The following is a 15866-nucleotide window of genomic DNA, read 5'->3' on the forward strand; positions in this document are numbered from 1 at the left end:
TATATATATATATATATATATATAAATATATATATATAAATCTGTGTCTATGATTCCCATGGACCTGATTGTCATGGACCATGGGGATCATCATGCAACCTTGCACAAATGAGAATTCTTCACAGAACGGCACACCACGTCACCCAAGAGCACCAACAATAAAGATCAAAACGAAGAACCCAGTGAAGATTATTCTTTAAGACATATTGAATTGAAATGAAAGTCTATTTATAGCCAAAAGTTAATTAATAAAGGTAATTATTAAAGGTAATTATTAGAGACCCTATTGGGGTATTTTAGTTGTAAATGTAACCAATGGGAAGGTCCATGTGCTTAATTTATCCTGGAGACCACTAATGATGGGAAATCCTTGTCACCAGAAGAAATGTTCCAATGATAAAACCTATTCCATTAACAGTTGTTTAAAAAAAATAATTTCACTTACTTTGTAACAACAAAATTAAAGACGGTGTATGATTTTTTTTGATTGGCCCTAATAGCCACAATTTTAGGACAACTGTATATCCTTCTATGTTCTCCTGGTCCAAGCATTGGTGATACCCAAAGGTTTATTAGAATGGTAAAATATCTGTAAAGTTGACAATCACCTAGCTTTGTACGTGTCTCTCTTTCTTCTTATTGTGTCTCTGGTATAGGAAATCAAGTAAAAATTTCCCAATGGGGCAGCACAAAGAATAGGACATAGGCACTATGACTGCTTTAATTTTTCCTTGATTTGGCTTCCTTTTACTTCCTGTTGTATTTCTATGATGGTAATGAAAGGAAATTCGCCCACCAGTAAATAGGCAACAATAAAAGAACTTGGTAAGTGTTCTAACTCTTCTTTTTATATTCAAAACTGAAACAAATCTTTTGGCTATACACTTCAATGGATACGGGTATTGAATGTAAGCTGCTTTATAGAATAATCCCCACCAACTGGAGATTCGTTTGTTGCAAATGAGGGAACAGCAAGAAAAGAATCCAAAATACAAATAAGGATAGGAAGGTTTTGGAAAAAAGGCAGTGCAAATAAGCAGCGAAAACCGGAGGCCAGGACCCACAATATGCTCCCAATAGGAAAATCTCCTGGAACACTTAGGTGAGCACAAGTATTTGAATCAACACAGTTATACAAACTTGTAAATGTATTGTGTATATGATGTTCTTATCCTTGCAGGTGTACATGGGAAATAATTTATATATATTAAATGTTCTATAAAACATACAATACAGTGAGGCCAGATGTGAAATACTAATGGCCGCTTCCACTTCTAAGATATTGGATACAGCAATAGTCACATTCATATTTGTACTTTAAGATGTAAAATTTGATTCAGCAGAATAGTGCTGTGTCTGAGCTGATGTGAGGTCTTGAGTTAATAAAATAAATATAATATATCCTATATGCTTGGTATACACAGGCTACAGCTTTCAAATGCCAGTATGGATATAATTTACAAATCGATTAGGGTTTCAGCAATCTGAGCAATTTATGAAACCCTTAAAATGAATGTGTTGCCATGATATGGACATTTAGGGATTTACCTCTGCTTTACAAAAGTAAATGAGATAAAACAAGCCCGTAATGACATCTGAAGATGTAGGCACTGTGGAGCAATTCATTCTCAAATTCACAGCACTGAAATTGACCAAGCCCTTCTACCAGGAAAAGGTAAGCTAAGCTGCTGAGTTACTGATGGGATGGGGGACAAAGGGAGCTGAGCTTGTAGGTTACTGCTGGGAGGGGTAAGGAAGAGCTGAGGAAGAGCTGAGCTGATAAGCAACTGCATGGGGGAAGTGGAGCTGCTCATTTAATGATGGGAATAGAAGCAGAGTGAGCTGAACATCTCACACCGATGAGTTGCACAAAGCAGTGCTTCTGCTGGGAATTTTGAGGAGGAATTGCTCTACAGTACCTGCAACTGCAGGGGTCAGTGGGGTTTAAAAGCCTGGGTACTACTTTAAGATTTAATAGGAGTGCAGGCTGTCACTATTGCCTCAGTCTTCTGACGCCTTGTTTAGAGCAACAATCATCTCTCCCATTATTGTCTCTTTTTTACGCACTTAGAATGGAATAATAACCGGCACCCAACAGCTCTGCTTTCTTGATTGCTCCTGCAGCCCTAGCGCTATGGTATGTGTTCTGCATCCAAAAATACTAACCACAGCTTCGCTAGGGCTGCGGGAGCAATTAGGAGAGCAGAGCTGTCAGGAGAGCAGAGCAGAGCTCCGCTGATTGCTCCACTCCGTGATTGGCTGAGAAAAGGGAAACCTTGATGACGGCTCAAGCGTCATTAGGGTTTCCCTTTTCTCAGCCATTCAGCACTAGAGGTGAATGAGGACAAGTCTCCCCATTCAAGTTCAGTGCTCCATTTCAGAGTAACCCCAGTTACCTGGAAACTACACTTCTCCGGAATCGACTATTCCCTTTGGGTGCCAGATAACCGAGGTTCTACTGCGAATACTGAAACGTTCTAAAGACTTTGGAAATAAATGTTGTGTACATTAGTTTTTGACTTGGTGTGTACATATTGTGCAAGCTAGGTCTATACAACACTCTTATATACCTCTTTACTGTAGTACTAAGTGCACATAGGAAAACTATGCAAAAGAATACCGGGAATAATATTAATTGAAAAACAATTCTTTGTATGGGGTGCGTGTATGTGTGTGTGTGGGGGGTCCTGAGCCATATAAAATAATACTTACAAAAACATAAGAAAAGTGTGTCGACACACATGGCATAGACGCTGAAAAATCCGTGTGCAATAAGGTAAGATCCAATGATTACTGTCTGTGGGGAACAGAAATGAATAAATTTATAACAACGTTATACTATGACAAAATGATTTGTACATTCAAGATACATATGCTGGATTAATCACATTAAAGTGTAAGCACTGCTCAGACCAGTAGAAATAAAAAAGAGAACTGAAATCTATTTGGTGTGGGGAATATACTCAGTAACCTAAAGCTCTTAACGATCTATCTAGCTGCTTTTAGTGTAAAGTAATTCATTTTCCAAGATCCCAACAAGGGCCTCAAGAGTGGGCCCCAATATCACTGAAGGGCCACACCTAAGTGGATATAATGCTACAGAAAGCTGTCAGGGACGGAATACACACAAAACCCGATGATCGAAGAATGCAAAGATATGCTTCAGGACACTCTCATAGAACAGAGACACTGGGCTTGACTTATTAAAGCTCTTCAAGGCTGGAGTGAAGCTTGGTGACCAAGCAAACCTGGAATGTTTTCAATCCTGGACCAGATCCATCCCAGGTTTGCTGGATCACCCAACTTCACTAGTGAAAATGTATCATCTCTAGCCTCTGATAGCTTTAATAAATCAGGCTCAATATATATTACTTACTTTATCAAGATACATGCAGAAAAAAACAACTAATAGTGTGCATCTTGGTTCCTACATTACCCAGGACCAAAATACTGACCCCATACTCTTGCAATCTTGCAACCTATATATGTGTCAAATATCATAGAAAATATTAGGGATCTCTCTCTCTCTTTCTCTCTGCCATTGTTCTCTACGGCACTTTTCAATGCAAGCTCCAGATTTCAATTTCACAACAGTTCAGTAGTGAAAGAAAAATGTCCCGATCTGAGTCAGGAGGAGAAATAAATTAGAACTTTGAATCAAGTTCTGTATGTGATGTTTCCTTTTACTGAGTTCATTTGGAGATTAGGTGCACCTCAAGGTTAAATATCAGAATGACTTACCAAAAGTGGCACCCAGTAGTAATTCAACGAAGGAGCTTCATACGAAATGTAAGGTATTCTCCTTGTGAAAAAGAAGAAAGCCAGAACTCCTATAGAAACATTAAATATAAAAGTAAAACTTTCCAAGAATCATCTGGTTTAAATAATGCAGAACAAAGAACAAGCAGCAATTTTTGTTACAGTAGGGCTCTGGGTTTAGGAAGTTTCAAACTTCCTTTACTGCTATTACTGCAGGAATTATTAGGATTTACCTGTACCTGCACATTTAAGGATATGAATTTACAAGTGATGCTTTACCTCCCTTTTACCTAAATGACACATAACTGACAAGTTTATATCCCCCTCCCTATCTAAGACCAGTCACTTGACCAGTATTCATGTTGGATAGGATTATACGGGGGTTATGTCTTGGTTAGAAAGGGCTATAGAAATTATTTCCATTACTGTTCAGTGAGATTGGTTTTGATCTGCCAAGCCCACTTGCCCCATTCCTTTTCCCCAAAGATACCTATGAGCCTTGAGATGCTGCATGATGGTAGACACCATACCAGCTGAGGTACAAATGATGATACTAATCTTTTACACAAGCTCTGTCCTGTATGTCATGTTATTATTTTAATAAAAAATATATGTTATTGTATGCAGTATTTTTCCTGCTTTACATACAGAACTACTTTTTAAAACTATCAAACTAGAAAAAGGAGAGATGGTTAAGGAGAAACAATGGGAAATGACGAGAGGCTTTGGAAAATTACTAAGTTTTGCCAGAAATATCCAGAGATGGCCAGAGGAGGGAAGCAACATAAGCAAATGTTACCAGAATTTGTATACTTTAAGATGTGATGCTATACCCTCCAACCCTGCTGCCCTATACACTGGCTTATGTGCATTAAAGTAGATACAGCCCAGGGTAGGAACATTGGATTGTAAGCTGTGGTGTGTGTTGTAAATACATGGAATACAAGTAAGGTAAATACAAGTGCAATCTGTAACAACCAGACTCTGGAGTTCTAAAATATAAATAAATGACTTACCGACAGACCCTGCAACAAGAACCTTGCCAAGGAAGAGCAAAAAATCAGTGACTTTATCCAAAACAGCAACTCTGTGGGGATAAAAGTGGCATATGTGAGTTCAAAATTACACCGCAAGCAATAAAATAATACAGTATGCGGGACATTTTTACTGCAACTCATAGGAACTCAAGTTTAATCCAGAAATTGTCCTATTATCATATAGACATATTAATCTACCCACTTCCTTTACACTCTGGTCATTCTACACCCACCATAGGGTGGTAAGAAGTTCATACCACTCTTTGCATTAGGAAAATACATAAATGGTGTATTGATGATTATAGCACTGCATTTGTTTGCATCTTTAATATCTACCAACAACTTTAAAGGTTTTAATGTTATCCTTTATAATAATAATTGCCAAGTCAGAAAGATATAGTTGCTTCTTTATGCATCAAAATACTTGCAGCCCTTCACTAGTTGTGGCTGTCAGATGCTGGATAGGACTTGTACATCCTAAATTAATGGATGCCTGGGAATGTCAAGTACAGATTCTTGACACCTCATTCATTATTGTATTGAAATTCTTTGATGGCACCAATGTTACACATAATGCATAATACTCTGACTTACCGCACAACATTCCTCATCAATAAGAAAAAGGCATCTCTTGCTGACGTACAGAAATTTTTCCCATAAATTGCAATCTGTAAGACAGAGGAAGGGAATGAGAATCAGCAGAAGCCATTGGAATACTAGAAACCTATTGGACAAAGGCCACTGAGCCCGGCCTGAGACATAGGGAAGCAAACTTTTGGAAAGTGGGGTGGTAGACTGCACTGTGCTTTAATACTATGACATAGTGAAAACTATGTCATAGTTTTGTCATAGAAACAGAATCCCAGAGTTATGTATAGTGGGATGGAGCTAGAGGGACAGGAAGACCTTTCCAGAGCGCTTAACTATTACCCCAGTATGTTGTGCCCTAAATGTTGCGTACACCTGTTATCATTTTTACACATTACATATACGTACCATAATATAGGCATTCCTGTTTATAAACTTTATGAACTTTTCCAGGCACCAAAAGCAGCATTTCAAGCAGCACAATAGGAATTTTGCAAAGGAATTCTGAGAAGCTATAACAAAAAAAAAGGAAAATGTAAACTTTCAGCAATAGGACACACACGAGAGGGAGTCTATTGATAAATGTTTCAATTCAAGATTCACCCAACCTTTACCCAAAATCTACATTTTTTTTGGAAAAGTTCTCTCCATGGATTGTCCACATCAGGCTTCAGATGTAAGCAAAATACAATGTGTTTGGAGAAGGTTCAGAGAAGGGGAACTAAACTAATAAAAGGAATGGAGGAGCTCAGCTATGAGGAGAGATTAGCTGAACTGAATCTATTCTCCCTTGAGAAGAGACGTATAAGGGGGGATATGATCACCCTGTATAAATATATAAACGGTCCATATAGAGAACTCTCTTCCCAACTATTCACTTTGAGATCATTACAAAGAACAAGAGGGCACTCTCTGCATCTGGAGGAAAAGAAGTTTAAGCTCTGGATAAGGAAGGGATTCTTTACTGTAAGGTCTGTGAAAATGTGGAATCGGCTCCCTCAGGAAGTAGTTTCAGCAAGTTCTATAGATTGCTTTAAGAAAAAGCTGGATGATTTCTAGAAGCACAGAATATAACTGGGGATTAAGGATTTAAAGTAAAGATAACAGTGATTACAATTTTTTTCCCTGTTGAAGCAAATTGTACCAGGGATTTTCTGCCTTCCTCTGGACCAACAATGTCTTATAGGGTTTTATATCTGGGATATGTTTATTTCCCTAGTGGTTGAACTTGATGGATTTATGTCTTTTTTCAACCTGACTTACTATGTAACTATATGTTCTGCAGTGTTACACTAGTTGGCTGTAATTCTGTATGGCTGCACCCAATTTTAAAGTAGGGCAGAGCGCTGCAGAATTTATAAACTGCTAGAACTATAAAAAAAAAAAACTGAAAATCAGAAAACGATTTCCAAATCTGCAAAAAATCTGTTGTTTTACCGAAATTATTTTTTGCAGTCAGATAACCTCTACATTTCAAGAGTAAAATGTTTGGGGGAAACATATAAAGGATTTTTGTTAAGGTGAAACATACACCTCCCCACCTGCCTCTTGTGAGCTGAAAGTTCTTACCTTTAAGTTTGTGGTCCAAATATTCTAATATAATTCGAATGAACTGTACAAGTGCCAAGATGAGGGAGCCAAGCGCTAATGATCCAGTGTGATACCTGAGGCAGGAAAAAACATCAATTCATAAGGTTTCAATTACATATTTGAAAAAAGTATGAAAAATACAGCACAGTATAGTATATAACAAAAGTGTAAGTACTATAAAGCACCATAACACCAAATACCAATATTCAGAAAGTTGGAGGACAAAAATCCCCCTTTCTTTCCCTTTGACTGTGTGTCTCAATTGATCTTAAAAAGTTCCAGGCATTGTTCTGAAGGAACAAAAGGAGTGCCATGGCTCCTGTCCTGGCTATTCTCCCCCTTTGCAACATGTGTCTCCATTGGATTCCAATATTATCCAATGTGGATAACATTGGATTCCCCTTTACTTTATGTCTTTGTCACAATAAATGATGGTTTAGGGTCAGTGTTGGGTTCATGTTAGGAGTTACATTAGGGTTATAGGGTCAGGTTAGGGGTTAGTTCTATGGCTAAGTTGCGGTTATGGTTATGGGCCAGTAAATTATTATTTTTGGGGTTGGGAAAAATGCAAGCACATACAATAAAACTGATTTTTGCTGAAGGTTTGCACAGAACATGCCATAACATTTCTCCCATTTTCGTTTACCTTATTGCTCGTCCAAATGATGAGAAGAGAGGACATGTGGGAATGTCAGCGGGTTTCTTAAATGCCCAGTAGTAGGAGGCGAAGGCACCAGCCAACGTACACTGCCCCAAGGCGATGGAGAAATTCACCAGCCATAGGAACACAAAGACATTGCACAGCTGAAAGATCAGGATGTATTTATAGTAGAAACCTTCTCCTCCATAAAATGCAAAGGTGCACTGAGCCCCCGGACACAGCTTGGTCACGTTGGAAGTATTGAATGTCTAAAGAAAAAATACAGCAAGTAAGACCGGACGATACAGCTTACTTCATTCAAGTGATAAGCAGCTTCAGAGATAAGAAGAGTGGTAGCTGAATAGAAACTCAAGGGGGGCACAGGCTAATTGGATTATTATATATTTCCTGGCAAATGTAACTAAGAAAAAGCACAAAATAGGAAAAAAAGTGAAAACTGAAAATGAAGATAGAGCAAAAAAAGAATAAGAGGCTAGAGGAAGGAGTGAAAAGTAGGAAAGAGGGAGGAGAAAACAGAAGTAGGATAGGGGAAGGAGAAGAAGGAAAAAGATGAGGATAGTGAAAGGAGAGAGGAGAAAATAAGGAAATTAAGGGGGAAGAGAAATAAGGCATACAGAAAGCAGGCAAGAGGAAGGAAAAAAGAATATAAAAGTAAAGGGAAAGAGAGAGAATGGAAAGAATGAATGGGTAAACAGAGGCAGAAGTGCAATTATGGTGAATCACCAATTTATGGGACTTTTTAAGCCAACAAGAACAAAAGTTTTTTTACCTAATAAAACTTACTTTATTAAATAACATTAACTTTTCCCAGATAAAAAGTACATAAATAAGCCCAATTTTCTGTCTACACATTAGTGGACAAAAGTCAGCTTCCTCAGAAAAAAGGAGATCTACTATCACAAAATGTACATACAATATTTGTTATATATATAATTTTGAAAATAACAATATGATGTTAATTCAGAATTTATTTGATGTACGTTTTGTGATTGTAGATCTCCTTTTTCCTGAGAAAGCGGATTTTTGTCTGCGAAACGCGTAGAAAGAAAATTGGGATTACCCGAAGGGGAAGCCCCAAAAGGAGTATCTATTATGCCTTTTGATTTTATTTATGTACTTTTAATATGAGCAAAGTTATGTTATTTAATAAAGTAAGTTTTATTATATAAACAAAAACCTTTTTGTTCTCGTTGGCTTGAAAAGTCCCATAAATTGGTGATTCCCCACAATTGCTTTTTTCATGTTATAAATATGTGGCCAAGCTAATGATAAGAGGTTGGATTCATTTCTAATATAGAGGCAGAAGTGTTTAGAACAGATAGAGGAAAAAACATTAGGTTGAGAAGGAGGATCAAAGGAAAGATGAGAAAAAACAAGATACATAAAAGAGGAGGATAATAAGAAAAGAACAGAAGAAGGACAAAAGAAGAAGAGAAATGATAAAAAATGATGAAAAAGGGAGAATACATGGAGGAGTAGTAAAGAAAGAATACAAATAGAAGAATGAGAGAAAAAAGGCATATAGAAGGGGTAATGGAGTAAAGTTATAGAGTATAGAAAGAGAAGTGGGAGGAAAAGAAGGAGGAGAGGGAGAAAGATACCGGGGAGAATGATGGTAGACAGGTAGGAGAGAAACAGAATGAGGATAATGGAAAAGAGAATCGTAAGAGAACAGCAGGAGTACAGAAAAAAGAGCGGACAAGACAGGAGCGATAGAAGAGAAGTGGGAAGAACTGAAGGTTGATAGAAGAGGGAAACGAGGATGGAAAATGGAAGGATAAAAGCACAAACCGGGGCTAGAAAGAGGAGTGAAGCTAAGAATAGTGAGGAAGACAGAAGGAGAATAGAATAGCAGAGGGATAAAAAGAAGAGTGGAGACTGCAACATGATGATAAAAGGAACAAGGGACAGAACAGAATAAATGGGAAAGAGAAGAAAATACAGAATATTAATATAAAAGACTAGTAGAATAGAAGAAGAAGAGAGAAATAATAGAGGAGGAGGGAGAGAAGATAAAGAAAATATAAGGAAAAGAAATATGGAAAACAGAAAAATAGAAAGAAATCAAAGGAGATGAGAATTAATTAATTAAGATAAGGAAGGTAAAATAGAAGGCAAGGAGAAAGGATAAAATTAGTAGAACCAAGGAAAAGATGATAAATGTACTAGAAGAAGGATAAAGAGTGTAGGAAAGAAAAGACAATACAGAGGATAACAAATGAAGAATAGATAAGCAGAAAAAAGAAAGGAGAAAAAAATAGAGAAGATAAATGATAAAAAGATAACAGAAACAGAAAAGAGAAGGGGGGACTGAAACAAACTATGGAAATGAAATAAGATGCCTAAATGTCTGGAGAAGACAGAAATGGAAAACAGGCAACATACAGAAGAAGAGAAATGAAAATAATAAAAAGAGGAAAAAAAAATTAGAAGTATTGTGCTGTGTGGAGAATTGTGCCATCCTAGACATCTGCTTAGACAATCTCACCAGGATGTGAAGCTCAGCTAATGAGCCTCATAAATTCCCATGTAAGCGTCTCCCCACTTACTTCAGGTACACACATTTCATTTGCATACTGGCATGGGGTCTTGTTGGCCATAATTTTGTATACAGCTTCCCCAGACGTAGCCAAGAATCTGTCTGTGAATTAAGGAGTGATAATTTCCATATGTTTACACTTGGCTGCCGGGCTCTGATCTAATCTAGAGAGGTGCAATGTAGTACGCTTATAAAAAGGATACACGGCGGTGACAGCCCAGTACGAGATACAGATGGCGATTAGGATGAAGGTGATGATTGGGTAAAACAGCGTAGACATGATGTATCCTATTGCTCTGCAAAAGAAAATATTACAAAGTTATAGAGCTGATAAAATACTCCAGCCAATCACAGCCTGAGCTGATACGAGATTTGTGTCTCAGGCGCCTTAATACAAATGAAACATCAAACAGTCTTACATGAACAAGTAGTTTTTTTATACACTTGGATATCTAATTATAAAGCTGAGAATCTGACATTAACTTAAACATTCTATGGTGGAGAATCTTCCAGGTCCATGTGTTTGAATCACAGCAATTGATTCTTCACCAGGGAATGATTCAGTGAGTATCAGTGATTCAGTGAGTGAGTATCAAATACATACACCTGACTTCTGCAATATTTAATAGAAAAACAAAACATAGAGAAGGGTTTTGTGGCAAAAGATAAATTGTATTAATAATTACTTCTCCTAATACATATCACAAAATAGTGCTTTGAAATGACTGGAGGAACAAGTCCAGATCATTACCCTATAGGTATCTGCAATATATACATTACATACTTGTGACCCCTAATCCTTGTACTCAAAGTGTTGCATATATGGTATCTTACTTCTGTTCACAGTATATACAGTTATATACACCTGACCCCTGCATTCAGCAATTTATATACCCCTTATATATATATAATTATATACATACACATTACATACTTGCCCCTGAAATCTGTAAAAATACATGCACCTGACCCCTGCAATTTGCATTCCCTGATCCCTGCACTCAGCATTTTATATATATATATTATACATTATCTGTAAAATACATACATCTTACCCCTGCAATATACACGTTACACCATTGCGACCCCTGAACTCTGTGATACACATACACCTGACCTCTGAAATATATACATGATGTACTTGCGAGCCCTGAACTCTGTAAAAGCCATACATCTTACCCTTTCAATATATATATATATTACATACTTGTGACTCCTGCACTCTGTAAAATACATACACCTGACCCCTGTAATATATACGTTACATACTTGTGACTATTGCACTTTAACCATAACTTTCTAGGCTCTCTGACGGTTTGGCCACATTTAAGGCACACACACTTGCCGTAGCATGCTTGGGAATTCTAGCAATGACCCTGGGGAGAGCACTATTCAATATTTTGCTGAGGAGTTTGAAAATTTGCCCCTGCCTCTGCTTACCTTTCTGAACTCAGCTTCCCCAGTTCAGGTCCCTTTTTCCAATGAGAACATCCATAATAATATTAATAATATTAATAAAAAGGATTTGTGACATTGTGGTCTATTCCCAAAAATGTTGTAATACAACTACGCAGCGCCCTCCTCTGGTCACCTCTATTTCTGTCATGCAAAGTATATGCTGTCACATGCTGCTAGGTGATAATTAAAAGCACTTGTCTAATCCTCCTAAGTGTCCTGTGCATAATGTAATATGTAAATGAGGAAAAGCTGCAAGCTTGTTAAGTGACTGATAAAGGATGTGCTGATTAATGAGATCCTAAAAGAATTTACATTTTTCTGCAACATTAAAATAAAAAAAAAGAAAGGCACACAATGAGGCCACGTCTGCAGCTCCATGGTAAAAACTGCTCATCTAGTATTGAAAAGCCATGGTGTGATTTTGGTGAGAATGTACCTGAAAGTAAAACTGTGCAATTTATTACTGGCATCAGATGCCAAATTCTTATACTGGGCCTGATTTATTAAAGCTCTCCACGGCTGGAGAGGATACACTTTCAACAGTGAGCCTGGGCTATCCAGAAATCCTGGAATGGATTTCTTCCATTTACTATTTGCTAGCAAATGTTTTGAATCCTGGAACAGATCTATTCCAGGTTTGTTGGATAACCCGGCTTTACTGATGAAATTGTATCATATCCAGCCTTGGGGAGCTTTAATAAATCAGGGCCAATGGCCCATTGTAGTCATATCTAGCTGAAGATTGGCCTTTTGATGAAGACTTCTTAATCTTAAACCCAACAAAGCATTCAGTTTAATACATTACAGGTCCATAAAATCTAAGGGTGATCTTACAATCTATTTCTAGTCTGAGTAGAAAGTCCTGTCCCCCGCCAGCATGATGCAGAGAAGGACGTTTACTCTGGGTGATCCAGCAAACCTGGAATGAGTTTTTTACAATCCTGTGATGTCATTTGGCAAATGTTTTCAATCCTGGGTCACCCAGGTTCACCCATCATACTCTATCTTCCCCAGTTTTGGAGAGCTTTGAGGTTAACATGAGTGCTGATGATTGCAAGGTCATAGATCTCTATCAGTGGAGGGCATGCTGCCGTCAGAGAGACCAGTGCTTGCACATAGGGAGCAATGGTCCTTCTCTGCAGCATGCTGTTTTTTTTTTTTTTACACAGGCTCCAGATATTCTCATAGGAGAGCAAACTCTTTTTCTTTGCACATTTTTTGCTTTGATGCACCTGGAAGACATTCACTCATCTCCATATGCAGGATTTTACTTTACAGGTCTCATCAGTTTTTAATAATAATTTTTAGAATAACTTACCTGCTACCTTCCTGCAAGAGTGCAATGGCAATTCTTATACGGTTTCTTAAAAATATCAGCATGAGTATGATGATCACTTCTACAATGCAGAGGATAATCACTGTGGAGGAAAAAATCAACATTCAGCTTTAAGGAACCCTTTAAACATTTTCTTATTAATCATTATCACAATGTGCAGCAACAGTTTCAGTTTTCTGAAAAGTTCCACTTTTAATATTAAACAAATCATTGACCTCCACTCTGGTGACTTTGCCTAGATTGAGATGATTTTATCAGTTTGCTGCAGGAAGGAAGAAATATTTCATCAGTCACCTCTCCCTCAGTGATCAGACTGGAACATGGGAGTCCTGGATCATAGACTTAATAACAACATGCAATGCCAAGCTGCAATATATAAAGCTAGCAAAGTACTTTCTTGTATTAAAAGAGGAATAGACTGCAGAGATGGAGACATAATCCTGCCCCTGTACACAGCATTGGTCAGACCACATCTGGAATATGCAGTCCAGTTTTGGGCACCAGTTCACAAAAAGGACATTGTGGAATTGGAGAGAGTGCAGAGAAGGGCAACTAAACTAATAAAAGGAATAGAGGAGCTCAGCTATGAGGAGAGATTAGCTGAACTGAATCTATTCCCCCTTGAGAAGAGACGTATAAGGGGGGATATGATCACCCTGTATAAATATATAAATGGTCCATATAGAGAACTCTCTTCGCAATTATTCACTTTGAGATCATTACAAAGAACAAGAGGGCACTCTTTGTGTTTGGAGGAAAGGAAGTTTAAGCTCCAGATAAGGAGCAAAACAAAGTAACAGTAACAAAGGGATTCTTCACTGTAAGGTCTGTGAAAATGTGGATTCGTCTCCCTCAGGAAGTAGTTTCAGCAACTACTATAGATTTCTATAAGAAAAAGTTGGATGTATTTCTAGAAGCACATAATATAACTGAGTATTAAGGCTTTAAAGTAAAAATAACAGTGACTGTTGATCCAGGGAACATCCGATTGCCTCATGGAATCAGGAAGGAATTTTTTTTCCCCTGTTGAAGCAAATTTTACCAGGGTTTTTTTTTTTGCCTTCCTCTGGACCAACTATGTCTTATAGGGTTTTATATCTGGGATGTTTACTTTCCTAGTGGTTCAACTTGATGGACTTATGTCTTTTTTCAACCTGACTTACTATTTACCTAAGTAACTTTGTAGCAAGTGAAATGGTGCAGAAGGGGCTGATCTGAGCCAAAAACCACATAGACGGCGTGATTTATATGATTGTGTCAATTCTAACGAACATGTTAGTCCAATGATAATCCAGTGTACAATGACAACATTTGGTTAATTCTGACATGACCTTACTGTCTGGCATATGATAAAGATATACTCACTGAATGCCAGCCAGGTTTCCCTGAGCTGTAAGTAGACTCGGAAGTCCGTCTGCAGTCCAATATCAGAGATAGTGAGGTCCGAGCCTGGGACGCCTCTCAAACTGTCATATTCCCAGTAACAATGCCAAATCCCTGGAAACAAAAATAAGAAGATTTAATATATATGCAGACACATGCTCCATGCTGACAGTTTTGTTAGACCAGATTTGATTTACAAATCAATTGTAATTTATCACCTTTGGATGTTGAATTTTGTGTGAGAATAGAGCTGGAGTTCCCTTCAGTTGAATTGTCTCCCTCTGTTGCTTTTGGCAATTTTATTTTATGGAGAATGCAACAGGAGAAGCCGGAACACACAACGGTGAACAGGAACACCCAAATTCCCAAAACCAGAGTTGGGATTTATAGAAAGAAGGGCTCAGAGGGTTCAAGAATCTGAATCTTAAAACCAAAGGACAGACCAATCTACAACCAACCATTCTTGGAGGGACTGGCCCTTTAAAGGCCTTCATAAACATAAAAGAATTTAAAACGCTAAGTCAGAGTTCTATAAAATCCAATCTGAAGGTATATTACTGCAAGACAATCTGCATTTAATACATTTCAAATGTTTTCATTTACTGAGTCATATCACCTCTTGAAACAGGTGAGGAACTTCTATTTCTAAAAAAAAATCATCAGCACTTACCATATCCAACAACTCCAAGAACACCGACTATAAAAATCCAAAAAAACACCCCGGCGGTAAACCTCAGGAGAATCAGGAACAACAGGCTGATGACCATTGCGATGAACAGAGCTCTAACAGGAAAAATGAGGCAAAACACGAAAGCAGGATGTTTATACAGAATTAGAAATGGCTACAAAAAGTCGTGTAAAGAATCTAAAAGATACGTTATCAGCTCCAGCCGCTTTTCAGTAAATTTAATTATTTGCCCTTTGCCAAAAAACTTAACATACTGAAAGCAGAGAGATTTGTTAAACGTGACTATTTGGAGATCAAAAACTTCCTTTATTCAGTTGTACATTGAGAAACTGTCACAACCTGGAAATAATTAGAGCCGGGTCATATCCTGCTTTGAACTGTTTTATCAAATGAAAGAAAATCTCTGCCACTTACATCACAATCCAATACCAGGAACTGGCGTAGTCCTCGAAAATCTTCATCCCGATGGAGCGCGCATCTAGCACGCTATTGATACCGCTTGAAGGGGGGGGGGGAAATAAACGTATTTATTGCATTCTGAGAAATAAATATTGAAGGGTATATACTAACACTGAATTAGAGGGCAGCTCCACCTATTACAGGGATTAATAGACTTGTATTATAGTCAAAGCCTGGCAACTTTCAGTGAAATTACTACGGCCAGATTTCTAATATCAATTCATTAAAATTCTTTTCTTTTTTTGGAGGGAGGAAACATTTTTCTTAGGGGGGGGTGAATTTAGAATTTAATTCATTATGTTTTTCTTTGCATTTTTTGTGCACTTGGTAATTATTTATGTATTGTTTGTTTGCACTTTTTATACTTT

At 37.6% G+C, this 15866-nt stretch overlaps 1 protein-coding gene across 5 annotated transcripts in view; it reads right to left on the reverse strand.

The window, feature by feature from the left end:
- The window catches only part of SLC44A5 (solute carrier family 44 member 5), a 115430-nt gene that overhangs the window by 12699 nt on the left and 86865 nt on the right, over nucleotides 1-15866 (reverse strand). For 4 of the 5 annotated variants that reach the window (XM_072419488.1, XM_072419487.1, XM_072419489.1 and 1 more), the window contains 13 exons: nucleotides 15454-15537; nucleotides 15022-15134; nucleotides 14334-14465; nucleotides 12951-13050; nucleotides 10378-10470; nucleotides 10185-10272; nucleotides 7621-7883; nucleotides 6954-7048; nucleotides 5793-5896; nucleotides 5391-5464; nucleotides 4776-4846; nucleotides 3742-3830; nucleotides 2713-2797 (listed from right to left, as the gene is read on the reverse strand). In XM_072419488.1, coding sequence (XP_072275589.1) covers nucleotides 2713-2797; nucleotides 3742-3830; nucleotides 4776-4846; nucleotides 5391-5464; nucleotides 5793-5896; nucleotides 6954-7048; nucleotides 7621-7883; nucleotides 10185-10272; nucleotides 10378-10470; nucleotides 12951-13050; nucleotides 14334-14465; nucleotides 15022-15134; nucleotides 15454-15537 — 1391 coding nt within the window. The remainder of the gene's footprint in view (nucleotides 1-2712; nucleotides 2798-3741; nucleotides 3831-4775; nucleotides 4847-5390; nucleotides 5465-5792; nucleotides 5897-6953; nucleotides 7049-7620; nucleotides 7884-10184; nucleotides 10273-10377; nucleotides 10471-12950; nucleotides 13051-14333; nucleotides 14466-15021; nucleotides 15135-15453; nucleotides 15538-15866) is intronic. The other variant, XM_072419491.1, reaches the window with a different exon arrangement.

The sequence above is a fragment of the Pyxicephalus adspersus genome, chromosome 8 (assembly GCF_032062135.1).
Source record: "Pyxicephalus adspersus chromosome 8, UCB_Pads_2.0, whole genome shotgun sequence".
Lineage (NCBI taxonomy): Eukaryota > Metazoa > Chordata > Amphibia > Anura > Pyxicephalidae > Pyxicephalus > Pyxicephalus adspersus.